At 48.8% G+C, this 24,425-nt stretch overlaps 10 protein-coding genes across 10 annotated transcripts; 6 read left to right on the plus strand and 4 right to left on the minus strand.

Moving 5' to 3' along the window:
* Positions 1–624: 624 nt before the first annotated feature.
* Positions 625–1,804, plus strand: LACBIDRAFT_332313 (uncharacterized protein; the record flags this gene model as incomplete). Its single annotated transcript, XM_001886770.1, has 5 exons — positions 625–726; positions 786–981; positions 1,065–1,228; positions 1,366–1,394; positions 1,444–1,804. 5 exons carry the CDS (start codon positions 625–627, stop codon positions 1,802–1,804), a joined length of 852 nt encoding a protein of 283 aa, XP_001886805.1.
* Positions 1,805–1,985: 181 nt separating this feature from the next.
* On the minus strand, positions 1,986–2,783 carry LACBIDRAFT_309438 (uncharacterized protein). The gene has a single exon (XM_001886843.1). The coding sequence runs from the start codon at positions 2,612–2,614 to the stop codon at positions 2,267–2,269; it is 348 nt and encodes a 115-aa protein (XP_001886878.1). The 5' UTR covers positions 2,615–2,783; the 3' UTR covers positions 1,986–2,266.
* Positions 2,784–4,072: 1,289 nt separating this feature from the next.
* CHR16203 (SNF2 family DNA-dependent ATPase) lies at positions 4,073–7,604 on the plus strand (the record flags this gene model as incomplete). The annotated part of the gene is made up of 11 exons (XM_001886771.1): positions 4,073–4,222; positions 4,276–4,341; positions 4,395–4,755; positions 4,809–4,957; positions 5,014–5,523; positions 5,582–5,661; positions 5,727–6,229; positions 6,283–6,524; positions 6,586–6,792; positions 6,854–7,013; positions 7,070–7,604. The coding sequence occupies 11 exons, from the start codon at positions 4,073–4,075 to the stop codon at positions 7,426–7,428; spliced, it is 2,787 nt and encodes a 928-aa protein (XP_001886806.1). The 3' UTR covers positions 7,429–7,604.
* Positions 7,605–8,150: 546 nt separating this feature from the next.
* On the minus strand, positions 8,151–10,854 carry LACBIDRAFT_332315 (uncharacterized protein; the record flags this gene model as incomplete). The annotated part of the gene is made up of 11 exons (XM_001886844.1): positions 8,151–8,363; positions 8,393–8,798; positions 8,927–9,002; positions 9,024–9,146; positions 9,287–9,743; positions 9,808–9,836; positions 9,884–10,016; positions 10,120–10,367; positions 10,418–10,586; positions 10,652–10,684; positions 10,792–10,854. The coding sequence occupies 11 exons, from the start codon at positions 10,852–10,854 to the stop codon at positions 8,151–8,153; spliced, it is 1,950 nt and encodes a 649-aa protein (XP_001886879.1).
* Positions 10,855–11,052: 198 nt separating this feature from the next.
* Positions 11,053–16,119, plus strand: LACBIDRAFT_332316 (uncharacterized protein; the record flags this gene model as incomplete). Its single annotated transcript, XM_001886772.1, has 16 exons — positions 11,053–11,122; positions 11,184–11,266; positions 11,316–11,493; positions 11,538–11,564; positions 11,620–11,837; positions 11,891–12,029; positions 12,076–12,186; positions 12,240–12,719; positions 12,764–13,103; positions 13,150–14,000; positions 14,495–14,713; positions 15,081–15,121; positions 15,244–15,355; positions 15,603–15,619; positions 15,658–15,744; positions 16,018–16,119. The coding sequence occupies 16 exons, from the start codon at positions 11,053–11,055 to the stop codon at positions 16,117–16,119; spliced, it is 3,075 nt and encodes a 1,024-aa protein (XP_001886807.1).
* A 514-nt stretch (positions 16,120–16,633) lies between these two features.
* LACBIDRAFT_309444 (uncharacterized protein) lies at positions 16,634–17,519 on the minus strand (the record flags this gene model as incomplete). The annotated part of the gene is made up of 6 exons (XM_001886845.1): positions 16,634–16,848; positions 16,902–17,006; positions 17,065–17,244; positions 17,303–17,362; positions 17,413–17,464; positions 17,514–17,519. 6 exons carry the CDS (start codon positions 17,517–17,519, stop codon positions 16,634–16,636), a joined length of 618 nt encoding a protein of 205 aa, XP_001886880.1.
* A 141-nt stretch (positions 17,520–17,660) lies between these two features.
* Positions 17,661–18,118, plus strand: LACBIDRAFT_253907 (uncharacterized protein; the record flags this gene model as incomplete). Its single annotated transcript, XM_001886773.1, has 4 exons — positions 17,661–17,774; positions 17,838–17,927; positions 17,980–18,039; positions 18,095–18,118. The coding sequence occupies 4 exons, from the start codon at positions 17,661–17,663 to the stop codon at positions 18,116–18,118; spliced, it is 288 nt and encodes a 95-aa protein (XP_001886808.1).
* A 231-nt stretch (positions 18,119–18,349) lies between these two features.
* LACBIDRAFT_295413 (uncharacterized protein) lies at positions 18,350–18,990 on the minus strand (the record flags this gene model as incomplete). Its single annotated transcript, XM_001886846.1, has 2 exons — positions 18,350–18,583; positions 18,640–18,990. 2 exons carry the CDS (start codon positions 18,988–18,990, stop codon positions 18,362–18,364), a joined length of 573 nt encoding a protein of 190 aa, XP_001886881.1. The 3' UTR covers positions 18,350–18,361.
* Positions 18,991–19,742: 752 nt separating this feature from the next.
* On the plus strand, positions 19,743–22,791 carry LACBIDRAFT_309447 (uncharacterized protein; the record flags this gene model as incomplete). The annotated part of the gene is made up of 9 exons (XM_001886774.1): positions 19,743–19,772; positions 19,826–19,993; positions 20,043–20,292; positions 20,377–20,564; positions 20,618–20,756; positions 20,803–20,892; positions 20,945–21,436; positions 21,487–21,817; positions 21,864–22,791. 9 exons carry the CDS (start codon positions 19,743–19,745, stop codon positions 22,789–22,791), a joined length of 2,616 nt encoding a protein of 871 aa, XP_001886809.1.
* Positions 22,792–23,009: 218 nt separating this feature from the next.
* Positions 23,010–24,314, plus strand: LACBIDRAFT_309448 (uncharacterized protein; the record flags this gene model as incomplete). Its single annotated transcript, XM_001886775.1, has 2 exons — positions 23,010–23,191; positions 23,246–24,314. 2 exons carry the CDS (start codon positions 23,010–23,012, stop codon positions 24,312–24,314), a joined length of 1,251 nt encoding a protein of 416 aa, XP_001886810.1.
* Positions 24,315–24,425: the final 111 nt, after the last annotated feature.

Consider the following 24,425-nt stretch of genomic DNA (forward strand, 5'->3'; position numbering starts at 1 on the left):
CGTTCGCCTTCAGTTTTTCGTGTTCAATAGCTCATTCGAGCAAGTTCTCGATGCCAGTTGAAGGTAAACCACTCGAAATTTTGCTCTTTAGTTGCTAACGGAACGGACCATCACATTTTTTTTCTGTAGATCGCGACATTATGCAAGCCACCCAATGGACAATGGTCCAAGCCTGTGTTGGAGTTTCTTGTTGATATCGTCCGGCGAAGACAGGTTGCAACCTCAGCTGCGTGATGGCATGGAGCATTTCACGTCTTTTTTGCAGATTTGAGATATGATGCATGACCTGCAATTGTCCCTGGACGGCTTTACTTCGTCTCAGAAAGGTTGCAATTTTAGCTACGCAACGGCATAGACTATCTCGGCATGAGCCATTTTACACCTTCCTGCAGATCGAGACATGATACTTACACCTGATATTCACTGGCAGGTTTTCATATCAGAGCGTGCAATTCGCCTGAGCACACTGAATTTTCCTCGACGCCGAGGAAATCAATCAACTTTCCTTGTATCCCCGAATGCCCTTTATGAATGACGTCCCTCTGCCACGACGGTCTTCCTTCCTTTTTCTGTCCAACGAGTTCAAACTTTTGTCAGTGTACTGAAAGCAGTTTCGGATTCCCGATGCGATGGTCCGTATTTCTGCCGTCTCTTGATCACTATGTGCCTGCAACGGCCAACTTGCCGGCAACATATCGAAAACTTTGCAGCGTCCTTTCCTGGGTAGTATGTACTATGGATCTCCATCCCTGCGCAGAACTGGGATACTATGACGTCATTGACAGTATTCTATTGCCATCACTGTGTCGGGCGTTTTTATCACCTGGAACGGAATCTCTTTGGAGAGAGGCAATGCAACTTGGACTCTCTGTCTACGCTCGACCATTTTACTAGTCTCACCTTTCTTCATGCGGATGTTTCTACGGCTAGACTTTACCCAGTCAATCACCTCACTCATGAGCACTAGTCAAATTTGCGCATGTCAGTTTTACAGAACGGATCTGGTGACCCGTATTTGCCAGCTTTTATTCGCGCATTATCTTGACAGCGACGCTCTACAGCAGCCAGGCGCTCTGACAGCCTTGTCATGCCCATCCCGAAATTAACGAGTCTGGCACACCTTTCATATCCGTATGCAAGCTTGCCTGTTGTCGATGAGGAAACACATATCCTGTCTTTTGGATCCGAATTCCCTGCCGTTCCTCGCCCTCCAATGCATCCTGTTGCTGTAAGGTTTGACGCGTCTGGTCGTACCTCACGGATTTCGGACAAATTAGGCCTTGACCCGCCTTAACTCCCCTCCACTGTCTACCCGTGGAACCAACTTATCGATTCGAATGATTGAGTGATATGAATTCCTGCCAGCCGCTGCATGTTACCGAATTTCCTGTAATGTGAAAGCCAACTATATCACAAGCATAGCGTGTACTCCTCAATGTCCAGACTCCACCTCCGCCTCCACTCAAACCCCTTGTTCGTTTGGGGAATCTTACCAAACTCGTGTTATCGGGGTATCCTCGTCGTGTTACTTCGATCGTCACTAGTGGTTTTCAGCTTCGGAGAGTTGCGTTCATACCCACGGATAGGTTTGGCCACCCCAGTTTCGACCCAATACATCTCTTCTGAACCCATGACCTCCTGCGTCATACAAGATCTAGATGTGAGCACTGAAAAGATGCAAAGGTTAACCAACACCGGTCTCGGTCTCGGTGCCGCCATCTGTATTGGCATTAACATCTTTTCACGGGAACGAGTACACGACTTGCCCCCAAGCTCTTGGCTCGCTTTGAACGCTCAGAAATGAGACCTCATGACCATCCCGCTGACAGGCACCTGTCAATAACCCATTACTGGTGTCCTTTCATTCTGTGACAAGCTGTAGAAATGATGTTCACCTGGGAAGTAAACCGGCATACTTCCAACAACAGGCGCCTACAAGTGCCGCCTGCCTCAACAAGTCAAGGTGCTCTCAAAATCGGTCCAAGTCATTGGAAATAGAAGGTGGTCGTCCGACAACCCACCCGCACCCTTCAATTCATACTAGTACACGATAAGATCCATAATAAACATACAAGATCCAGTAATTTGCACTTCTTCCCTCCTTCCCTCCCCACTACGGGCTCTCAATGAAAATTCGCTTTGTTTCCTTGCTTCTTCGTCACGAATACGATCTTGAAAAAAACCAATGCGAAATAGAACTGAACCTCCTACTCCTGTCCGATAAAGTGAAGCATGATACATATGGCAAGTGCATGTTTTGTCGAGCCTATAGGTAGCTCAAGAAACCGCGGCTGTGATGATGGCTTGACGATCTCCTGTGATGCCGCCTCCGTGGCGAGGAGAGGATGACTGTTGGGGCACCGCCGTAGTACGGCTGCTGGTACCCGTAGGCCGGGGCCTGGTACACGATCGGGCTGGCTGTCTGTGGGTACGCGTGCATTGGCATCGGTGGTGGGTAATAGTGCTGTTGGGGCATCATGGCCGACATGGGTGGTGCATGGTAGGGTCTTGGGGCATGATGATAACCGCCGCCATAGGCGGACCCTCCGTATGAGGACCCGTAAGATGAGCCACCGGGGAGGATAACGCTGCCTGCGGAGCTTGGGTAGAACATGATTGTTGATGTAGAAGAAGATGGGGGGTTGTTGGTAAAGGTAGGTTTGGAACGTGAATCAAGTTCAAAAGAAGTCTGGATGGGTGAGAGCAAGCGGTGTGGTGAGCAGCGTTGAGTGGGTTTGTTGAAGAGGTCGTGAAAGGTAGTCGTGAACAAAAAAAGTCGTGAGGTGAATGTGTTAGGGGAGGTTCAAACAGGCCAGCCTAATGAGAAACTGAAGGGAAGAACCTTGGGTGGGCGGGTTTATATGTGATTTAGCCAGGTCTCCTGACGACCGGATGCAGTGCGTGGAAACGATCAGAAACAGACACGGAGGCAAAGGCTGTAACGTCCGCGAAGCTGATCGTAGTAAAAAGTACGTACAGCCTCATGTTGTTGCTTCAGCGCTAATTTTGTATCAGCTGCGAGTCGAAAGCCGTGCGCGTGAAGCTTTGAAGTCGCCCGACTATGACAGCGTTTAATTTTGCTCAGTCAGCTTTCAACGATTCATCGCTCCTAGTCAAACTCGCATACGATCTCTGATAAGTATCTGATGGAGATGACATCAAATCTGCATGCAGACTTGTCACTGATGAAGGAGATTAGTTAATGATTGGCAGATAGGTCTTGCGACTTTTATGGGGACGACGTGAATAGAAACGTATCGCCTCCGTCATGCAATAAACCATTCTTTACTTTTGTCACTAATCAACAGTTGTCAGAGATTGATGGTAGACCTTATAGATAAAACAAGAACATGGCTTCTCATTTGTGATACTACGCACCCCTATGCATCTTCCGCCCGGCGAGAAATATCCGTGGTTCATGTTCTTCCTGATACTAGCATGTCCACTCCTCGAGAGTGGACAGGAGGTCTCAATGGTCAAGATTTCAAAACGCTCTGGCGCTACTAGTTCCATCTAAAAAAGGTGAGTGGCTACAAACGGAAATACCACACTCTATGCAATTTACTAGGTGGATGCGTCACAAATCCTGCGGCGTCCGTCCTGAAAAGAGCCCCTCTCATGATCAAGTTGACCCCAGGTATGATGCGGTTTCCTGTGTAAGTGTATATGTATACGAAGGAATGCGATTGTTTATGCTGTGGAAAACGAGGTAGAATTTACACCCAGATCGGGCGCGTGGTGCCCGAGGTATAGCATTGGCGAGGCCGGCGTCATAAAGTTTGGAAATCGAGGCAGTCCTAGACGGCGCAGCGGCGGGGAACCGGGGGCCTCGGACCAATGGCGGCCGTAGAGTGGTGGCACCTCCGATTTAGCAGTGTAGGGAGTGGATGTCCTTCCGGGAGGAGTCCTTCAAAACGCGTTGAGGCTTGCCGCTGCGCTGCAAGTGCATCAGATCACGGATAAGTCACGTGCGTACTTAGGGCAGGTGAAAACGTGGATAGGCTGACCCGCTGAGTTTGAAAAAAAAACAACGAGAGATTGGCCATGATCGTGGCTGGACTCCTCTAATAAAATGACCTCAATCTCACCTGCGTCATCCTCTCCCGCTCCTTTCGACTTTGAGCCCACCATGTCTTCTCCAGGCGCCGCAACCAGCACAGCTGCATCGTCGCCTCCACCAAATGCGTTATCGGAATTTAGCTGCGCCAGCAGCGATGTTGCGGTCAGCTTTTTTTTCATTAAAAATCCCTCCTGGGCTTACATGACGCGTCGCAGGATACGGATTTTGACGTACCAGAGGCTAGTGCTTCCGTTGATGTAGAGCCTGAGGTGGAAGACACGGTACGCGTATACCAGACGCGTTTTATGTGGTTTAGCTTTCTAACTTTGACCAGGAATCACAACGGCGCCTAGCTAGGCTCCAGTTCGTTCTTAACAAGTCTGCCGTGTATTCAAGCATCCTTAAGGAACGCATGGACGAGGACAAAGCACGCCAACTGGCTGCGCACCAAGCTCAACGTCAGAAAACCGGTCAGAAACGAGGTCGTGGCGCTGCTAGTGGGAGGGGTAATGGGAAGAAGAAAAAGGGTCTTGACGGAGAAGCTATTCCTGTGGATGTAGAAGGACACGAAGATGACGAGCCGGCTGTGTTCTCACAACCATCCTTAATCACTGGCGCGAAGCTGAAGTCTTACCAACTCGAAGGACTGCAGTGGATGGTCTCTCTCGACCAAAATGGAATCTCTGGTATCTTGGGTCCGTCCACCTTTCTTCCCTCTGACTGTGCGTTCCTCAAAAAAAGTTTTCAGCGGACGAGATGGGTCTTGGGAAGACCCTCCAAACGATCGCATTTAGTGCATACCTTCGAGAGCACCACAATTCCAAGCCATTCCTCGTCGTCTGCCCACTTAGTGTCCTCCACAACTGGGTTGACGAATACGCAAAATTTGCTCCCGACGTGACTACCTTCTCCACTCCTTTTCACACCATCTCCTGATTCCCTTGCTCCCTTAGATACCCGTATGCATGTATCACGGCACACCAGCTGAACGCGCCGAGCTCAGAAAGACGGTCATGGCCCTTCCTGGTTCCAAGCCACCACAACCGAAGAAGACAAGTCGGGGTAAGGCTCCAGCCAAAGGCAAATCAAAATCTGTTGCGAAGAGGCGTCGTAGTGAACCCATGCCGTCGACCTCGGCTCCACCTAGACGGCGTGGTCGACCTAGGAAATCTGTCATCGTCGTAGAAGATTCCGATGAAGAAGAAGCAGAAGAAGAGGAGGAAGTCGATTCCCAATCCAGAACAAAGGACCAAGACGTCGAGGACCCCTTTGCCTCCTTCCCTATCGTATTGACAACGTACGAAATAATCATCAAAGACCGGAAACACCTCGTGCACTATAATTGGGGCTACATCGTCGTGGATGAGGGCCATAGATTGAAGAACCTAAATTGCAAGCTTATGAAGGAGATTAAGCAGTATAAGAGCGCTGGGAGGATGATTTTGACGGGGACGCCGTTACATGTGAGTTGGTGGCTGTACTCCGTTTTGGGGTTTCAGGGTGCTGATAAAAAGGCCATAGAACAACCTAGCGGAACTGTGGTCGTTGCTAAACTTTATTCTTCCTGATATTTTTGATGACATTGATTCTTTCCAAGAATGGTTTGTTGTCCTCGTCATGGTTTCAGCTCGTTCTCCCTATTAATAACCCTTTTGCGTGTTCGTAGGTTCAACCTCCCCGAGTTACAATCCGCGCTACCCACAAATCAATCCTCGCAGATCATTTCTTCTCTCCATGCCATCTTGAAACCATTCCTACTCCGCCGATTAAAAGTGGACGTGGAAACGAACCTTCCACCCAAGAAGGAGTACGTCCTGTACGCGCCGCTGAGTATGCGTCAGCGTGAGGCGTACGATCGGGTACTTAGTGGTGGACTGAGGAGGTGGTTGATCCACGGCGGGACGGGGGGCGTGGAGGTTTCTAAAGAGGAAGATTCTGTTGAGGTTGAAGAAGAGGAAGGGGAAGACGATACTCAAGCAGAGAATCGGACGATGAAGAGGCGGAAGACGGGTAAGAAGACCTACGACATTGATGGCGATGACGACGAATACTTTGATATGCTCGAGAAAGGCGAGATAGACCAGTGGGGCGTTAAGCAGAAAGTCAGCAAGGAGGAAGAAGAGGCGGAGGAAGCGAGGATAGGGAGGGAGCATCAGCAGCGTGCTAGAGGTTTGTCTTTTTACTACTACTCGCTGCGAGTCAATATTTATCACCGTCATCAGTCCTGAAGGTGAACAACATGAAACTTCAAAACGCAGTGATGCAGCTGCGGAAAGTGTGTTCCCACCCATTCCTGTTCGACTGGCCTGTCGATCCGGATACGATGATGCCTATACTTGGTGAAGAGTTGGTCAACGCAAGTGGGAAGATGATGGTGTTGGACCGACTCCTTAGGGAACTGTTCAGGCGGAAACATAAAGTGTTGCTGTTCAGCCAGTTCACGACGATGTTGAACATCATTGAGGTCAGTTCATTCCTTCCTTTCTACATTCTTCCTTCATCATCTCATCAGTGGACATACATAGGACTGGGCCACTGATTACATGGGCTGGAACATCTGCCGCATCGATGGGTCCTCTAAACCAATGGAACGTCGCGAGGCGATGAACAGGTTCCAAAATGGCGGAGACGACCCCGACGCTCCGTCCCTCTTCCTCCTAAGCACGCGGGCGGGTGGACTGGGTATTAACTTGGTTGCGGCTGATACGGTTATTTTTTATGACCAGGATTGGGTATGTATTTCCTTGATTGGGGAGAAGTGTGTGCATGAACACTGAACTGGGTCTACTACAGAACCCACAGATGGACGCACAGGCGCAAGATAGGGCGCATAGGATTGGACAGACGAAGCCTGTGCTCATCTTTCGGCTGGTGAGCGCGCATACGATCGAGACGAAGATCATGCAACGCGCCACGGAGAAGAGGAAGTTGGAGGCACTCGTCATTGCTAAGGGTAAGGTTTTATCTTATTATCCTCGTAAGTGACTAATTACAAGACATCCTTACCAGGCAAATTCAAGATGCCAGCGGCAGCAGCCAGCACGAAACGCGAGACGATTGCGGAGATGGCTGCGTCCCTGCTCAAGCTCGAGGGAGAGAAAATCGAAGTGGTGCCCAATACCAAAGAAGGGAAGAGGGGGGTCTTGAGCGATGAGGATCTCGATATCCTTCTGGACCGCAGCCCGGAGGTGTTTGCTGAGCGTGGTGAGGGGTGGTCGTCGAGGAGTGCTGCTGTTGGGAAGAGGAAGGTGCAGGACGTGGCGCAGGATGCGGGCAAGAAGGCGGCGTTTGCGGTGTATGAGGCGCCTGTTGAGGAGGGGAATGATGCGCTTGCGAAGATGATGGGTGAGGATGTGGATGATTTGTGAGGGCCCGTCTGGATTGTTGTGTTAGGATACCCATCTTGAGGCTTAAAATCTTGAAGCTTGAAGTACTGTAATTGATACTATTCGTAGATTATTTGTTATAACTCGTTGCTTTGTAGATACTTCGCTTGCTGCTTCTTGCCAGCCTTTGTGCAATTGTAAAAGTCAAGGAAGTGACCACATACTCTAACAGGGAGAGGCCCATATATTATCGATTGTTCACCACATGTTTTCGTTATGGCCTTGGTTGATAGTGGTAGTCGAGAACAAACCTGAAGGTCCATTCAAGATTAGGCGTCTCTTGCCAATCTCTAGCTTGAAGTACTGTAAATGATATTAGATTATCTGTTGCTTGTAGATACTTCGCTTGGAATTCGGACATGCATCTTACAATTAAACCAGAGAACCTAGGGCTTTAGCATATTCTGACGTCTCAGTTGCTTTCTATGTAAAATACTGGAACATCGGCATTACGCGATCACCCATTGTACCATCTAACACACAAACAGAATTGTCCTAATTCATGACTCGCCGATCGACCTTGACCATAGACTGTCTTCCGGTATCCCTAGAACATACTGTTCAATTTTTTTGGCCCATTGATGTGTTTCGTTGTCGTCAATGAAAGGTTGTTCTGTAAAGCTTGGAGCGATGTGTTCCGGCACCACAAATAAAAGAAACCAGTGCTTTCCCGAAACCGAGGGGCGAAGTTGATCGAGAGGTGTTCAATGCTTGAGCCATGATAAGATACGTCTTAATCCAGCAGTAGCTATAGGATGCTCCGGTCGAACAGTAGCTTGGAAACCGATGAGAGTGTCTTTAGGAAGGAACAACAGAGAATCGACAGAGGGAAAGGTTGACTTCGGTACTAGATGTCTTTGCTTCTTGCACCAGACTGCATCGTCAAGCTCAAGACCCGATGAGTGAAGTCCGACGGACTTGACAGGAGCAGGATAGCACCATTCACAGTGAAAGAGTCGGACGGACGCCGAACTTTGAAGGTGGTTGGTTCCCGAAGATCCCGAAAATATGCTAGCACCCGCAGCTGGAAGATCATACGGAGGGTCCCCGCGGAAGGTATGTCGGCAATTGCGTGGTAGAACTGAAGCGAGATGTTTTCCTGACTCCTTTCATAACTATGTGATATGAGCTCCAAAGCCCAAGGGGAAACCGGTGTTACAATAGCATCGTCGAATAATCGCATATCGTTCATTGGCGACAGCTGAAATATGGAGTGAGAGAGTGATCTCTGTAAACGCGTCTGAGAGAATAAATCCATCAAGTTATTCTTCGTGGAGAGGTCTTGAATCTCTCTTTCAAGGTTCCGCTTCAACTGAATGATGCTAGTGGGGCTAAGGGAGGCTGAGAGGCATCTACGAAGGTTTGGGCCACAGTAAGTCAGTACATCATGTAGGCAAGACCAGGGGATGTCCCTAGGATTGAAAAACATTCTGGAAAGGAACATCAGTGCATTTATCAGCTTCGTAAAGCGATCACATACGCAACAGTGAAAAGCTCCCGAGGTGACCACAGTTTCGTTACAAGCTTCATGACATGCGACGAGCCAGGCATTGTCTCTGTCCAGTTTTCAGACATACCATTGAGTGGGCAAACAGCTATAATCTGGATGGTGTAATTTTCCATCAAAAACTGAGATGGTTTACTTGAAAGGCCATCAGCATCGCAATAGGCGACAATGGGTCCACCCAGCCAAGAGTTTACTATTTTGATGGATCCGTCAACCAAATACACGGTGCCCTCCATAAAAATGGAGTGCACGCAATCATAGATTCAAGGACTTTGAGGTAAAGGTACCTATGCCGAGATGAGATCGAGAACTAAAGGAAAAACAGGGTCGCACCGGCACCAGGTTGTCCGCTAATCATAACAGAGCCAGCACTATCCTTTGGCAGTTTACTTAATAGTTTAGAGAGGGCGTGATACTCGCGCCGAATGAGAAGCGGGGCTGGCATTCGCAGTGACATCCGCCGAAGTCCCAGCCTGAAGAGGTCCAAATATTGGAGTGTAATGGGGAAGAACGAGTGAACATCATCATCAAAATGATCACCGTCAATAGCTTCCTTGTCGTCAAGAGGGCCAGAGATGGTCGAGGGTAAGGACCACAGAAAGTCAAGTTTAATGTCTCGTATTGCCCCCGGGCTGCCTGGACGGACCTCGGCTAAACGTTCATCTAGTCGTTTGTAGTCAGCGTACTCAATTTTGACAGTGCGTATAATCTGTTCTCCGCTCTTCTGTATCCAGATTTTTTGGTGAAGATCCGAAAGCCAGGATGGAACTTTTGTAAAGGTTGAAAGTTGCTATAGCAGATGGGGAGACAGGGCGCTGTAACGTACCTTCAGCTTCTGCGTCCTGCCGACTTACAAACAGGGTCCGCGAAGAAATTGGATGAGCTGTAGATGATGTTGGCCTCAATGGGAGCACAACATTTGCAACGCACCTGGATACAACACGAGGGATCTGTCAATCCCTTCTCCATGATCAGCATGAGTTACCATTCTTAAGGCGGCAAGAATTTCGCCTCCAGACAAAGTGACCCTCCAATCCATGGGCGGGGAAAGGTAACTTAAAATCTGTTTCTGGATTAGAGATGAGCATTCACGACGGAAGGGAACTTGCTGTATCGATCTGAGAACCTGGAACACGAGAATATCGTCCTTGGAGCCAACCTCTTACTCTTTGGCTGTTTACCACCATTTTGTCATAAAATTCATCGTCCTTGGCCTCTTGGATATCATCTCTGGATGCAAACTCGTCCAAAGATTGCCTATAGCAAGTGTGTTCCTCGTCGATTAGAGCTGCGGTAGAGAGATGAAATGGCGTTTCTTTCCTAACGTTGATAGAGATGCCTGTGTTGCTGTGGCCCTTTGCGGTAGGTAATTTGATTTTGGCTGCAGTAGAAGTCGATGGCGTCCCAGCCGCACCTGTAATATATGCGTTGTGCTTTACCGAACGAGTAAACAGAGACCACTACCTGGTGCCTTTCCAACCTGATTCAAAGGTCTCCTATGAGGGATTCTCGTAGACCCCTTTGCCTTCTCCAAAGCCAACTCCCACTTCGCCACAATTTCTAACGCCAGATCTACGACACGCTTCGCAGCATGCGTTTGAAGCCTCCCAACTGCGCGCCCGACTTGGCTCTCCTGTCAATCAAAATGGCGATGAAAGAATCAAAAAAGGGAGAAGAAGAATGGCGGGAAAGACCCACCTTGAGGGCGGTTTCAGTGACTTCGAAGTCTTTCTTCAGGATATTTAAGATATCAATGATCTCCTTCACAAAAAAGAGGGATGAGAAACGCAGAGCACAAAGTTGGTGCGTTTGACGTAGAAACCACTACTCGAGTATACCTGTTCATCAGAATGATTATATGCACGCTTTAGCTTGTCGGCGTCCCGGACATCAGCTGACATGACGTTGGGTTTGAACCTTGTATGTGCAGAGTCAGCGAGAGCCATGTCACCAGCACTATATCTACTATGCACCTGTGTCTGAATGTATATGGGTGATATGCGGTGGGCGAGGTCAGGGCGAGCCCGGCGAGGTAAGCTGTTCGCGTTAGCCAGATTAGTTGAGAGCATCCTTCTAAATGAAAGTAAGCAAGAACAAACATGCCTGGATCTGAGACCAGGTCAGCCGCATCTCACTTTCACCTTGCTTTCACCTATGACCAAGTTGTGTGTACTTTTTCTCAACGACACGCACACACTGTTTCATGTCACAATTCAAAACTATGCGACAGTTCATGACCTGAAGGAGGCGATCAAAACCAACAAATGTTGCACCGGTAAACACTACAATGCCGCCGACCTCCTTCTCTATAAAGTAAGTGCATTTTAGATCAATTTAGTTCTTTCAGCTGAACATATAATAGTTAAACGAGTCCCTGCCCATTGCCCCTACAAGCGATCTTGCTCGAAGCATCGCAAATAAGGGAGATATTGAACGTTTTGCTGTTCTTTTAGAGGAGCCTACTCATAGGTTGCTGGGGGGTGTCTTCCCAGGCGAAGTTGACGATATGAGGCTTCACCTTCTTGTGAAGCTTCCACTTGGTGGGTTCAGGGTATGTCACAGCCTATGCATTAATTTACAATAGCTCTCTCCTTTCGTGAAGAAGAGGATGGTGAGTCGTGAGCCATGTTGATTCATACTTTCATGATTGATTTGACCACTATCAGACGAACCCCCTGCCAAACGAGCACGTCTCGAAAGCCTTCATCCCTCGGCTTTGAATGACGAGGAATACAGCTTCTACAGACAAGCTTTGGTCGACATTGCCGGCGTCCCGGAGGGTAAAGGCGATGAATACTACGAAAGAATTGTTGTAGGCATTCGAGAAGTCAGGGCTTGGCTCCTAGGACGATTCCCTCACGTTCTATCGTCTCAGATCGATACGGTGACTTTCCTTCTTTAATAATCGTCATCGTTCATCTTTGATCCTAGAAACAGATCCTCAACTATTTTTCTCCGACCATGGATCGAGGCGATACCTTGTCTGGCGGCCAATTTCTTGCTGCCTTGAGATTGGTCAGATACGCTGGGCAGGGGCAGGAAGAGGGGATCGACCGAGCCCTCGTCTTCGTTCAGCGTGCGTTGTTACCTTTTTTCTCCAATCTCAGCCTCACAGTCTACAGCCCATTCGACCCCTGCTGAACGGCAATCCCGACATGAAACAAGTCAACCGCTGGCAGGACTGTCCCGTTTGAGGAGTCCAATTTCGGATCAGAAAGGTCCAGAGGCCGAAGGTGGGTTACAACGTTTTCTCCGTGTTAGCTTCTAAAACGGTCCTTTTGGTCAGCTGTCCTCGACTGCCCTCCTCGAGGGATTGGTGCATGGCTCATGGAAATCCATCGAAAGATCTGGAATCAAAAAGACCAACAACAGAATCTGTTCCGCACTGTCAGACTTGAGTTCAGCGATTATGAAAGATTGGAAAGGCGTCTTGCAGGGCTTCGTTCGGGTCGCCGGGAGGCAGCTGACTCTGCTGATATCTTACGTGTCAAACTCGCGTTTCTCCAGTCTATCTCCTCAGTCACCCCCGACCCTCGTAGTGAGGAGAAAGTCGGGGACAGTTGTGATCTTCATGATGAACTTCGCGCCTTTTTCCCGTTCACACTTGAATACTTGGATACATCCAGTTTGGAACTCCGGGTTTCGTCACCTCGAATACCAGTCCCGCTTCTCATCCGGCAAGAATACCACGCTCTCTCTGGACTGTTGGGCGAACTGCCAGTGGAATGCGCCGGTTCCGCAATCATTACCGGCCAACCAGGCACGGGTGCGAATATGTCTGTCACTCTCCTCTTGCTTGGTCTAATCTAGGTATAGGCAAAACTGCATACCTTTATCTCAAAATGATCGAATTTATGATCGCAGGCATTCCATTTTTATTTCAAACCATGGAGGGCATTGTGTATCTGGTTCAAGAATCCATCGCAGTAGTTAACTCCTGGTTGGGTGGACACATTGTCGCCTTCTGTGATGCAGATGGCCTTTCAAGTCGACCATCGCAGTTCATACTTGAAAGTCACGATATTCAAATTATAGCCATGTGTCCACCAGAAGGTGCGTCTCAGAAATGGATGGAGGAGATGGGTGGCATGTCACATGTGATGAAATACGTAACCACGTTGTGGTCGCCTCAGGAGCTTTTCTCTGTTGGGTGTGATAGCTCTACGAGTCTGAGAATCACTCTAATATATTCTTAGAATGTTTCTCCATCCCGAGGACCTCGTCTATTCACACCTTCAAGAATCAACGACCTACTTTGGTCATAATCCTCGCAATTGTTTTTTTGCTAGCGCCAGTCCTGAGAATTTAGTTCAACTCAGGGAGAATACCCAAAAAAAAGTCCAGGACATCCCGGTTCTAGAACCTGATTTGTTCCGGAGGTTGTGCCGCCAGACCTTTCCATATGAACCGCTTTTCGACTCTGTATTTCATCTGTTCCCGAAAAATGATATGCGCCTATATGACGAGGCCGAGGTAGCGGCGGTTTCCCCATGGGCTTTGGATGTCTTGCTCAATGCGTACGAGGGTCGACAGGCAGGGGTTGCCTTCCAATTCTACAAATGGGTCGTCACATACCCTTATGCGGCGACTCTCCAGGATCAGATATTCAAGAGGCAGGTATTGAGGTACTTCGGTAGTCTCAAGGGAGCAGAGCAGTTCACTATCCGCTCTCTAGCGGATTCTACCGCCTCCCAATGGGTGTATCCTGGACCTACTGAGGCTTCCTCGCTCCAATCATCCACTGCCACTCGGTTGCTTCACGATGCCGTTGCGCACAAGATGCCTTTACACCTGGTTTCTCAAGATCGAAATTTCCCTTCAATCTTCTACAATCCTGGTGAAGCGCTGGCTGGTATTCGATTCGCTACCAAAACAGAGGATCCTGTGCCCGTCGTTGGTCTCGAACGAGTGCAAGCGTGGCTCCAACGAAGTGCTATTCTTTTGGACCTTCGACCTTCAATTTCGGGCAAACACTGGCGACTCATATTTGTGGTGCCGGACAACATAGCTACGAGGTTGATGACACAGTCTTTTATAGGTGATACAGGTACGCAAGAATGGTCTCAGAAAGTTGACCAGTATGTGCTTGGTGTAAAGGGAGAAACGATATGGGCCTAATGAAACAGCTGTGATTTGAACTTGTTTTGTAGTATGCAATGTGTCTAGATCTGAATAGTATCATTATGGAGCTCTTCACTAGTCTCTCGTAGACAGACATCAATATTATGTGAAGTCGTACCTTGGTTCACAACGCAGAACATCCACCAGCTTCTCTTGAATGGAACAACCAGAAAAAGCCCCAGAAACTAAAGCAGAAAGCAATTCTTTCGAGGGCGGGGTGTTGCCAAGAGCTGAAGGCGTAGGAGTATCAGAACCCAGAGAGACGGAAAGGCTGGCAACGATAAAACGTAAAGAGTCCTGCAGGCGGGGGCGAAGGAGGTGAGCGGGGTTGTCAGAGACAGAAACAGGGCGACGGCTGTGGTTGTGGTTTTTGAAGAAACAGACGAGGGTCTTTTTCACAACATCTTTTGGACCCTGCAGCAACTTGGGTAGATGGTGCCTTAACACAGCGAGACTCGAGCAGCTTGCCAAAAGATGGCAACGGGGCGAAGGCATCCTCTATCGATGACGGTCCGAAGGGCTCCGACGTGGTTGATGTCCGGTTGAAGGGCACGGAGGGGACTGTACGAAAGGGGACAGTGTTAGGACAGGATCAATCTGGCCAAGCCATGGAGTTGGATGAAGCTCGGAGCCGCAGTAGTAAGCGACATCGTACAGCAGAGATGATGTAGGGATGGGTGGGGCAAAACGAGTTCAACGACGTGCGGCGTGTGGGTTACGTTTGGCGGTCACGTTGAGTATCGCGAAATCTCCAAAAATTTGGCCTCCCGGACAGTTTCCGGATCCCATTTATCCTGACCGATAATCTCAAGCTCGTCAATCAAGCCTTCGTCCTCAAATTGCTTCAGCGCACGGATATCAGAGCCGCAACCAAACCTCAAGACAACCTGCTTCAAAGCCGTGATCCCATATTGCTCCATGCCAAAGCGGGAGGAAACCATTTTGGCAAACAGGCCATCCGATCCCTTAACTGCGCGGTAGTCAAGGTCGACGCTTTCAAGTTTAGGACAAAGGATCACGGGTGATCTTGAATGCGAGTCGTCTTTTGTGAGTCGGTGCAAGATGGTTTTTGACATGTATTTCCCTGGATTGGAGTGCGGTCTTGCACCACCATGCCAGATGCACAATCTGACTAGTGTCGGTGAAAGTAATCCAAGAAATAGTAAAAGACAAGCTTCGCTTATTCTGACGCCATGGAGGGTGAGATCCTCGATGTGACAGGAAGATCGGGGGATAAAAGCCGCAAATGGGTCAAGCGAGAAAAGTCTCAAGTCGTACAGAGTAAGTTGACGGAGAGTGGGCATTGTCGTGTTTGTTAGAAGAAGATCTGTAATAAAAGGGGAGGTGGACCCGGAATAGCGTAAGGAGAGTGACTTCAAACTAGTGCAGAGGATGGTTGAGGGGTATAGAGCGGAAAAAATGTCATCATCGTCGTCATCGTCGTCATCGTAGATATAATGGAAAACGCAGTCCACGAGGCTGGGACATTCTTTGAGGAACTCTAGGCATTGCGCGATACTTTGTGAAGCGGTGATTGCGAGGGTTGTGAGCTGGCCCCATCGCATATGAAACAATCTGCACAGCGAGCCCTAGGCTACATCAACGTCATCCGCGTCAAGGCGGAATGTGTCCAAGAGTGTGGAATTGCGCCAGATACTGGAAAGACTCTGGTTTGCAAAATATAGAAGTTCGTAGTCCTCGTGTTCTAAAGACTGGGGAAGAAACAAACAGAGCTTTTGGAGAAGCGGCGCCCCAGATTGTGGGATAGCTTGTAAGACAGCATCAACTATTTCACTGGGACACAGCCTGAGTGACTTCCATTGTGTGATGCGGCCAAAAAGAATACGAAAAAAATTAGTCGACTCCTTTTTAGCCGGACGACGGCCGACCGAGGATGCTGAGAGCTCAGTCTCAACACCGTATTGGCCATACGAAATCGATAGCGGGCGATCCTTCGCACGCTCAAGCCACAGCTTGAGCAATTCTACTCGAGGAAATCGCCCGAGCTTGTCAAAGTGCGTGCCGACGGCTATGGAGGCCCATAGTTCGGGCGTGGCTATTGCGGAGGCTCTCCAGGCGCAACAAACCTGACATAAAAGGAGTGGGGCGGATCTACGACTGGGACGAATGAATTCGTCGTTCGGGAGACATTGAAGAAAGACTTCGCGCAACAATTCTTCCGGAAGAGTGGCGATGGAATGTGGCATGTAGAGGGTTGGATTTCGACCTGGGCTCAGACTTGAGCTTTTGACAAAACTTGGGCTATTCTCGAATCGAGAATCAATGAGAGTTGCGTTAACGTTGGACATGGTATGGGTATATAGGTTGTTTGTACCAAGTTTGGTTTGCACCAAGTTATGGCGAAAAGCCGTTTTCTTATTCTCTACCTACCACATAGAAACCTCTTAAGAATAAAACACTATCGCACCACATCAGGTCTCGGCATTTCTCGTCCTAACAAAACGCTCATCGACCATAATCAAGTATCAACTCTCAGGCGTTTGCGATTTTGCTGGGGTACCTGTAGTATAGTTCTAAAACATGAAATGCTTTGCCAAATTATCTGGCCCCCGACATCATTCGCAATCGGTCAGGATGAATTGTTGGAGGAACACCTTGAGCTGCAGGTCCATTAGGATCGGAATCAGGAGGGCCCCCTTGTGAGGGAGGTGGTGGAGCGTTGAAACCAAGTGGGGGGACACCGCCTGGCCCACCAGGCGGGAATGGAGGCATGCCAGCTGGAGGTCCACCGCCAGGAGGAAAGGGAGGGGGACCTAACCTCATAAGTTAAGCAGCAGCCTTCTCAAACCTAGGAGACAAAACATACCGTTCATGAACCCTCCTGGAGGTCCCATGCCATTTGGGGGGAAAGGAGGGGCGCCGGGAGGCATCATCGGGGGGAATCCTGGACCAGGAGGAAAGGGAGGTCGCGCTGGGTAGAAAAGGAACGGTGAGAGGGAATTCGTTGTACGAAAGGCGATCAGACATACGTCCACCGAACCCAGGTGGGGGCATGGGCCCACCAAAACCCATTGGGGGGCCACCGTATCCAGGAGGTGGGCCGCCTAAATGCTGAGGCCCAAAGCCGAACCCTCCTGGAGGCGGGCCACCTGTCTCATATGCCGATGTAATCTGGTCAATGATGCTCTGGGCTTGATCGTGACCCAGCGCTGTAAAATTATTGTGTCACTCAGCACTGAACTCCAATGTAAGGTCATGAGAACGCACATGCATAATAATCCCTGACGTTTGAGAGATGATTTCTTCCGCTGTTATGGGCTTTTCGTACTGTAAAACGGTGAGTTTCGTCGAAACAAAGAAGGACCGATACAGCCCACCAGAAGTAGAATCGTGAGTCAGAAAGACATCACAATAGTCGCAGTAATGTTTCTATTGCAAAAAATTAGAATCACCCAAGTGAAAGATTGAAGACGCTTACTGGCATGGTAGTTCAGTCAAAGTTCAGTGCAAGTTCAGTTCATTCGGGGATTGCATGTGACTAAAACGTAATTAAATCGCACGTGATGTCTCATTTCGATCATCAAACAGTGCACAAAGTGACAAACCTACTAACGTAGCGGGAATAATGGACCTTTCAACATCGGGCATCCAGGAGCCTTTTGACCTGATCAGGCTTTCACTTAGTGAGCGAGTGTTTGTAAAACTGAGAGGAGACCGAGAGTTGACCGGGATCCTGCATGTGTGTAGTTTTCTTGCCTGTATCCGTCGCGTTTTCTTTTGGAATAACTCGATTTTCGTGCAGGCTTACGATGGCCACATGAACTTGATAATGAGCGACGTCGAGGAGACGATCTTGATTGTGGATACAGACAGCGTGCCGAATGGCCAAGGCGTCATAAATGTAGGGTTTAATCTCTGCTTTTTATACGAAAATAAGCTGAGAGCTACAGGTCGCAAAACGGAAGATGGAAATGCTCTTCGTAAGAGGGGATGGTGTTATCTTGGTGTGTTTTGGCTTTATCTTGCGTTTTAGCTTCTTTTGAATCGTGGTCTATCCAGGTATCACCACCAGCGCGAACTTAGCGCTTCCCAGTGGCAGTCTCATTGGATTGTGTGCCTCAGGCTCTATCGTCGCGATGACGCCTAATTCAACCGCATGTTCTATGACATGACATTGTTATACCTTGTCGCAATGGTGTCTAAAGCCTTTTAAAGATGGACGATCACCAATAAAACAAAATCTTTCCGAGGTCGTACAACATTTCATGAATAATAAATACCTCCACAGTACAACTCCCTGATATCAATAACGATTTCCAGCAACGGCTAAAATGGACGCATCTCCACGCTGTCGTTGGCATCCTTAAGTATGGGTGCTGGTTCAGACGAATAATCGGTGTGGGATGTCGGGGTATACACCTGAGCAGAGCTCGAAGGTAGAATAGAATCAATGTTGACATCGTCGGCCAACTCATCATCAGGCTCTGGGGCTTCATATCCCGCTGGCCACGTTTCGTCACGAAGCCACGCCGCATGCACAATTTTGATCTTGATAAGAGGTTAAAAATGATAGGTCAAGGAATGGTCAGAAATAACGAACATACAATGAGACTCATGGGAAGTCTGTGCTTGAGCTTTCCGCCGCCAGACAGCCCATTCCAAACTTTCTCGATGCCGCTCCGCCAGGCATCATCGTCGTGGACGACGTTTGGTTCGCTAAGGACTGCTTGGAGTCTTTGACGCGACGCAGAATAATCTGGTAGACAGGGAACCCGCGGAGATCGGGGGGTCAGCCACAATTTCCTTCTCGCAAGATAGTACGCTGGACCAGGAGGAGGAAGTGGTGTTGTTGCAAGTAGTTCGTCAATGTATGATGTGGTGGGACTATCGAGAAGTACAGGGGGCGCGGTTATTGGGGAGGGATTGTGATGAGGGTTAAATTGACGGTTAGGCATGAAGCACTGGCAGGCGCGGGTCTTTCACAATCAATAATACTTTGTCACGCTTCGGTCAAGTTGGCCAACATACAACCAACATATTTCACGCAACCGCTTTGGCATGCCCTATATTATTTGCAAACTTGGACTCGAAGGCGACTACGATTGGCTTTCTTATTGTTCTCACAGAGATACCGGCAAAGCGAGCCTTGTTGGAAGTGAATCATTGCGTTGGCTCTCATCATCCAGGACACCCTTGCACAGAGATGTGCAGCTGAAAAGACCGCTACAAGCCTGCTGTCTCTCCAGAGGAGCCACATTAGCCGTCGCTCATTTCAAGTTGTTGGTCGACTGTCTCCTGGGGAGAAGATGCTTTGGGCTGAGCTCGATTTAACCCTGGTCGTTTCTGACGCGACGAATAGTGTATTGTTGGACTGCTTTACGATCGTGCGGACCCTTTGCCACATTGGATCACCTCGTTTGCAACCCGTCGGCCCAATGCTAACGCCTCCCCCAACTCAATTCGTCTACCTGTTCATACAACGACCACGAACACATCAATGCGGTCGGATATGTTACTCTCCACTTTTACTTGGATGACCCAGCGGACAAGTCTCGCACATTATCTTCAGCTCCTTACTTGGCTGCAGCAGTTCGAAAATCCTCCAGAATGGTTTTAACCTGTACAACCACGTGAGCGAGTTTTACACATTTCCTAAAAATTGCCCAATGTCTCCTAATCCTGCCTCGAGTGAGACATTTGAATTGTTATGATCAAGGAGGTCTTTTCAGACAAACGTGTAAGCCACTTGTTTCACTTGACCTGCCACTCTCACCAAAATGATCAAACAAGTCAAGTTGTGGTGTCTACTTTTTCCCAACGACGCCACCCATCACACACTCGTTCATATTATGTACAATCCGCAACGATAAGACAGTCGATGATCTGAAAGAAGCGATCAAACCCAAGGATTGTCACCCTGGTAAACACTACAACGCTACCAAGCTCCTTCTCTATAAAGCAAGTGCATTTCAGATCAATTTAGTTCTTTCAGCTGAACGTATAATAGTTAAACAAGTCCCTGCCCATTGCCCCTGCCAAAGATCTTTCTCGACGAATTAAAAACAAGGGAGATATCAAACGCTTTACTGTTCTGTTGGAGAACCCTACTCATCAGTTGCGGGACGTCTCCGAAGGCGACGTTGACGATATGAGGCTTCACTTTCTCGTGAAGCTTCCACTTGGTGCGTTTATAGCATTTGTCACAGACTACAAATCAATCAACATTAGCTGCTTCTTTCATCCAAAAGAAGAGGATGGTGAGTCGTGATTCATATTGATTCGTGCTTTTATGGTTGATTTTACCACTATCAGACCAACCCCTGCCAAACGAGCTCGCTTAGCAAGCCTTCACCCTTCGGCTTTGAACAACGAGGAATACAACTTCTACACGCAAGCTTTGGTCGACATCGCCGGCATCCGGGAGGTTGAAGACGATGAATACTACGAGAGAGTTGTTGTAGGCATTCGAGAAGTCAGGGCTTGGCTCCTAGGACGATTCCCTCACGTTCCATCACCCCAGATCGATACGGTGACTTTCCTTCTATAAGAATCGTTATCGTTCATCGCTGATCCCAGAAACAGATCCTCAACTACTTCTCCCCGACCATGGATCGAGGCGATACCTTGTCTGGCGGCCAATTTTTTGCTGCCTTAAGATTGGTAAGATACGCAGGGCAGGGGCAGGGAAAGTGGGTTGACCGAGCCCTCGTCTTCGTTCAGCGTGCGTTGCCACCGTTTCTCTCTAGTCTCAGCCTAACAGTCTACAGCCCATATGACCCCTGCTAAACCGCAATCCCGACATGAAACAGATCAACCGCTTGCAATAATTTCAGATCAGAAACATCCGAAGGCTGAAGGTGGGTCACAATGTTTTCTTCGTGTCAGCTTCTAAATGGTATTCTTGTTCAGCTATCCTGAACTGCCCTCCTCGAGGGATTGGTGCATGGCTGATGGAAATTCATTCAAAGATCTGGGATCGAAAAGACCAACAACAGAAACTGTTCCACACCGTCAGACTTGAGTTCACGGATTATGAAAGATTAGAAAAGCTTCTTGCAGGGCTTCGTTCGGGTCGCCGGGAGGCAATATGTTCAGCTGACACTGATATCTTACGTGTCAAACTCGCGTTTCTCCAGTCTATCCCCTCGGTCACCTCCGACCCTCTTGATGAGGAGAAAGTCGGGGATAGTCATGATTCTTATGATGAACCCCGCGCCTTTTTCCCGTTAACACTCGAATACTTGGATCTATCAAGTTTGGGACTCCAGGTTTCGGTTTCGCATCCCCGAATGCCAGACCCACTTCTCATCCGGCAAGAATACCACGCCCTCTCTGATCTGTTGGGCGAACTGGCAATGGAACGCGCCGGTTCCGCTATCATTACCGGCCAACCAGGCATAGGTGCGAATATGTCTGTCACTCTCCTTCTGCTCGGTCTAATCTAGGCATAGGCAAAACTGCATACATTTACCTCAGAATGGTCGAATACATGATCGCAGGCATCCCATTTTTATTTCAAACCATGGAGGGCGCTGTGTATCTGGTTCAAGAATCCATCACAGTAGTTAACTCCTGGTCGGGTGGACACATTGTCGCCTTCTGTGATGCAGATGGGCTTTCGTGTCGACCATCACAGTTTATACTTGAAAATCACAATATTCAGATTATAGCCGCGTGTCCGCCAGATGTGCTTAAAAAATGGATGGACGAGATGGATGGAATGTTGCATGTCAAGAAATATGTAACAACATTGTGGTCGCCTCAGGAGCTTTTCTCTGCCGGGTATGATAACTCTACGGGTTTGAGAATCACTCTGAAACGTTCTTAGAATATTTTTTCATCCCAAGGACCTCGTCTATTCACACCTTGAGGAATCAACGACTTACTTTGGTCTCAATCCCCTCAATTATTTTTTTGCTAGCGCCAGTCCTGAGAATCTGGTTCAACGCACGGAGCTCATTCGGAAATCAGTCCACATCCCGCGCTTAGAACGTGATGTGTTCCGGAGGTTGTGCCGCCTGACCTATCCATATGCGCCGTTTTTCGACTTGATATTCCATCTGTTTCCGAAAAATGGTATACGCCTATACTGGCACGAGGCCGAGGTAGCGGCGGTTTCCCCGTGGGCTTTGGATGTCTTGCTCAATGTGTACGAAGGTCGACAGGCAGGGATTACCTTCCAATTCTACAAATGGGTCGTCACATATCCTTATGTGGCGGCTCCAGTCCAGGATCAGATATTCAAGAGGCAGGTATTGAGGTACTTTGGTAGTCTCGATGAAGCAGAGCAGTTCACTGTCCGCTCCCTGGCAGACTCTACCACCTCCCAGTGGATGTATCCTGGCCCCACTGAGGTTTCCTCGCTCCAATCATCCACTGCTACCCGGTTGCTTCATGATGCCGTCGCGCACAAGATGCCTGTATACCTGGTTTCTCAAGATCGGGATTTCCCTTCAATCCTCTATACTCCTGGTGAAGGTTTGGCTGGTATTCAATTCACTACCCGAACAGAGCATCCTGTGGCCGTCGTTGGTCTTGAACGAGTGAAAGCGTGGCTCCAACGAAGTGCTACACTTTTGGACCTCCAACCTTCAATTTTGGGCGACCACTGGCGACTCATATTTGTGGTGCCGGACGACATAGCTTCGGGGTTTATGACACAGCCTTTTATAGGTGATACCGGTACGCGAGAATGGTCTCAGAAAGTTGACCAGTATGTCCTTGGTGTAAAGGAGGAAACGATATGGGCAGCATAATGAAATGGCTGTGATTTGATCTTGTCTTGTAGTATGTACCACGTCTGAATAGTATTATACGAATTGCAGATAGGAAACGGACTCGGAAATCTGCGATAGTTAAGCTTTCTTCTGATAAGCTATCTCGTAGGGTATTGGCGCCCATCTGACTACTTGCCTTGCGCCGTTTGAGTCCCTCTAGTCCGCAGCAGAAGACGTTAACACCTGCGGCGCTACAGATGAACTATAACGGCGAGAGGTTGAAGGCATCGCTTATGGCAGGATTGCCAACTCGCATGAAGAGCGCAGGGGACTACGTCGGGATACCGATCCCGCCTTGTGGTGACTTTGGAAGCACCACATCGATTGGCGTCATCCCGCCCTGGATGCCGTCCCAGCAGGGAAAAGACAGTAGATTGACGTGAGTCACAACTTTTTTACTTCGAGATGGACAGCAGATCTTGAGCGATACCAGCCTTCACGAAGAAATTCAGCTTTTTATGGCTTACATGAAGCCTACTCGTGATGAGGTCGCAATGCGCAAAGATCTCGTAGCGCGATTCATAGCACTTATCGCATCATTCAATGCTGGAGCCACAGTTCGCCCTGTTGGCTCTTGTGTCACCGGTCTCTATCTGCCCACGTCTGATATCGACATGGTACTCACCTTCCAATCCAAGAGGGGATACACAAGAACTACCTTAGCGTCCTTTGAACATAAGATCAGGATATCAGGATTTTCGAGCAAAATCGTCTCCGTACTGCAAGCCTCTGTCCCTCTGCTTCGAATCACCGATGCAATCACGGGTATCGAGATAGATTTGACGGAAAGCGATAGTCATGCCTTCGAAGCAACTCGCCAGGTCACAAAATGGATGACGGCGACTGATACACAGCTGGTGAAGACACTGGTGTTGGTGGTTAAGCTCTTTCTGTCGATCAGGAGATGCGGAACGACATACACTGGTGGCGTAAATTCATATTTGCTGGTGTGGATGGTTATTGCATGGGTGAAGCTGGACATGCCAACGGCACAGGTACGCAAGGTAGTGGATGGTGGGGTAGATGCACTTGCGCAAGCAATGGAAGCATTGTCGACGACTACAACAGCGGGGTCTGCTGCGACTCCCGTCAGCGCAGGCATTCAATCCTCGGTTTCCCAGACTGATCTCGGCACAGCCTTGATTGCGTTTTTCAAGTTTTGGGGAAGCAAATTTGATTACAGGTATAAAGGCATTACATTTTTGCCGGACCCGTCATACAGGAGTAAGGTTGCGAATTATAGCCAAACCTACCTGCTGTCGATCCGCGACCCAGCAGACACGACTGTGGATATGGGGGCTAAGGCATACGCGATCAAGCATGTGAAGGCTTCTTTCGAGGAAGCGTACCTAATCTTGAATCGCATGGCCAATGGGGATGGAAAAAATCCCAAGGGAATTTTGGGAACCGTTCTTGGAGGCAATTTTTCGCGGTTCACGGAAAAGAGGAGGATGAGTTTGAGCATGTACACGGCAAAACAAAAGAAGGCAAGGTTGGTTTAGACTAAAGACTTGGTCTGTATTGGAGAATAAAATTCAATCGTGACACACTCAAACGCGATGCACGTGATGATGGTAACGTCACGCAGTGATTCAGAAAGCGTTTGGAAAGCC

The sequence above is a fragment of the Laccaria bicolor genome, genomic scaffold, assembly GCF_000143565.1.
Source record: "Laccaria bicolor S238N-H82 LACBIscaffold_40 genomic scaffold, whole genome shotgun sequence".
Lineage (NCBI taxonomy): Eukaryota > Fungi > Basidiomycota > Agaricomycetes > Agaricales > Hydnangiaceae > Laccaria > Laccaria bicolor.

Excerpts from the sequence above, each read along its gene's own strand:
- LACBIDRAFT_309438 (XM_001886843.1), bottom strand. The coding sequence starts at position 2,614 with ATGTTCTACCCAAGCTCCGCAGGCAGCGTTATCCTCCCCGGTGGCTCA.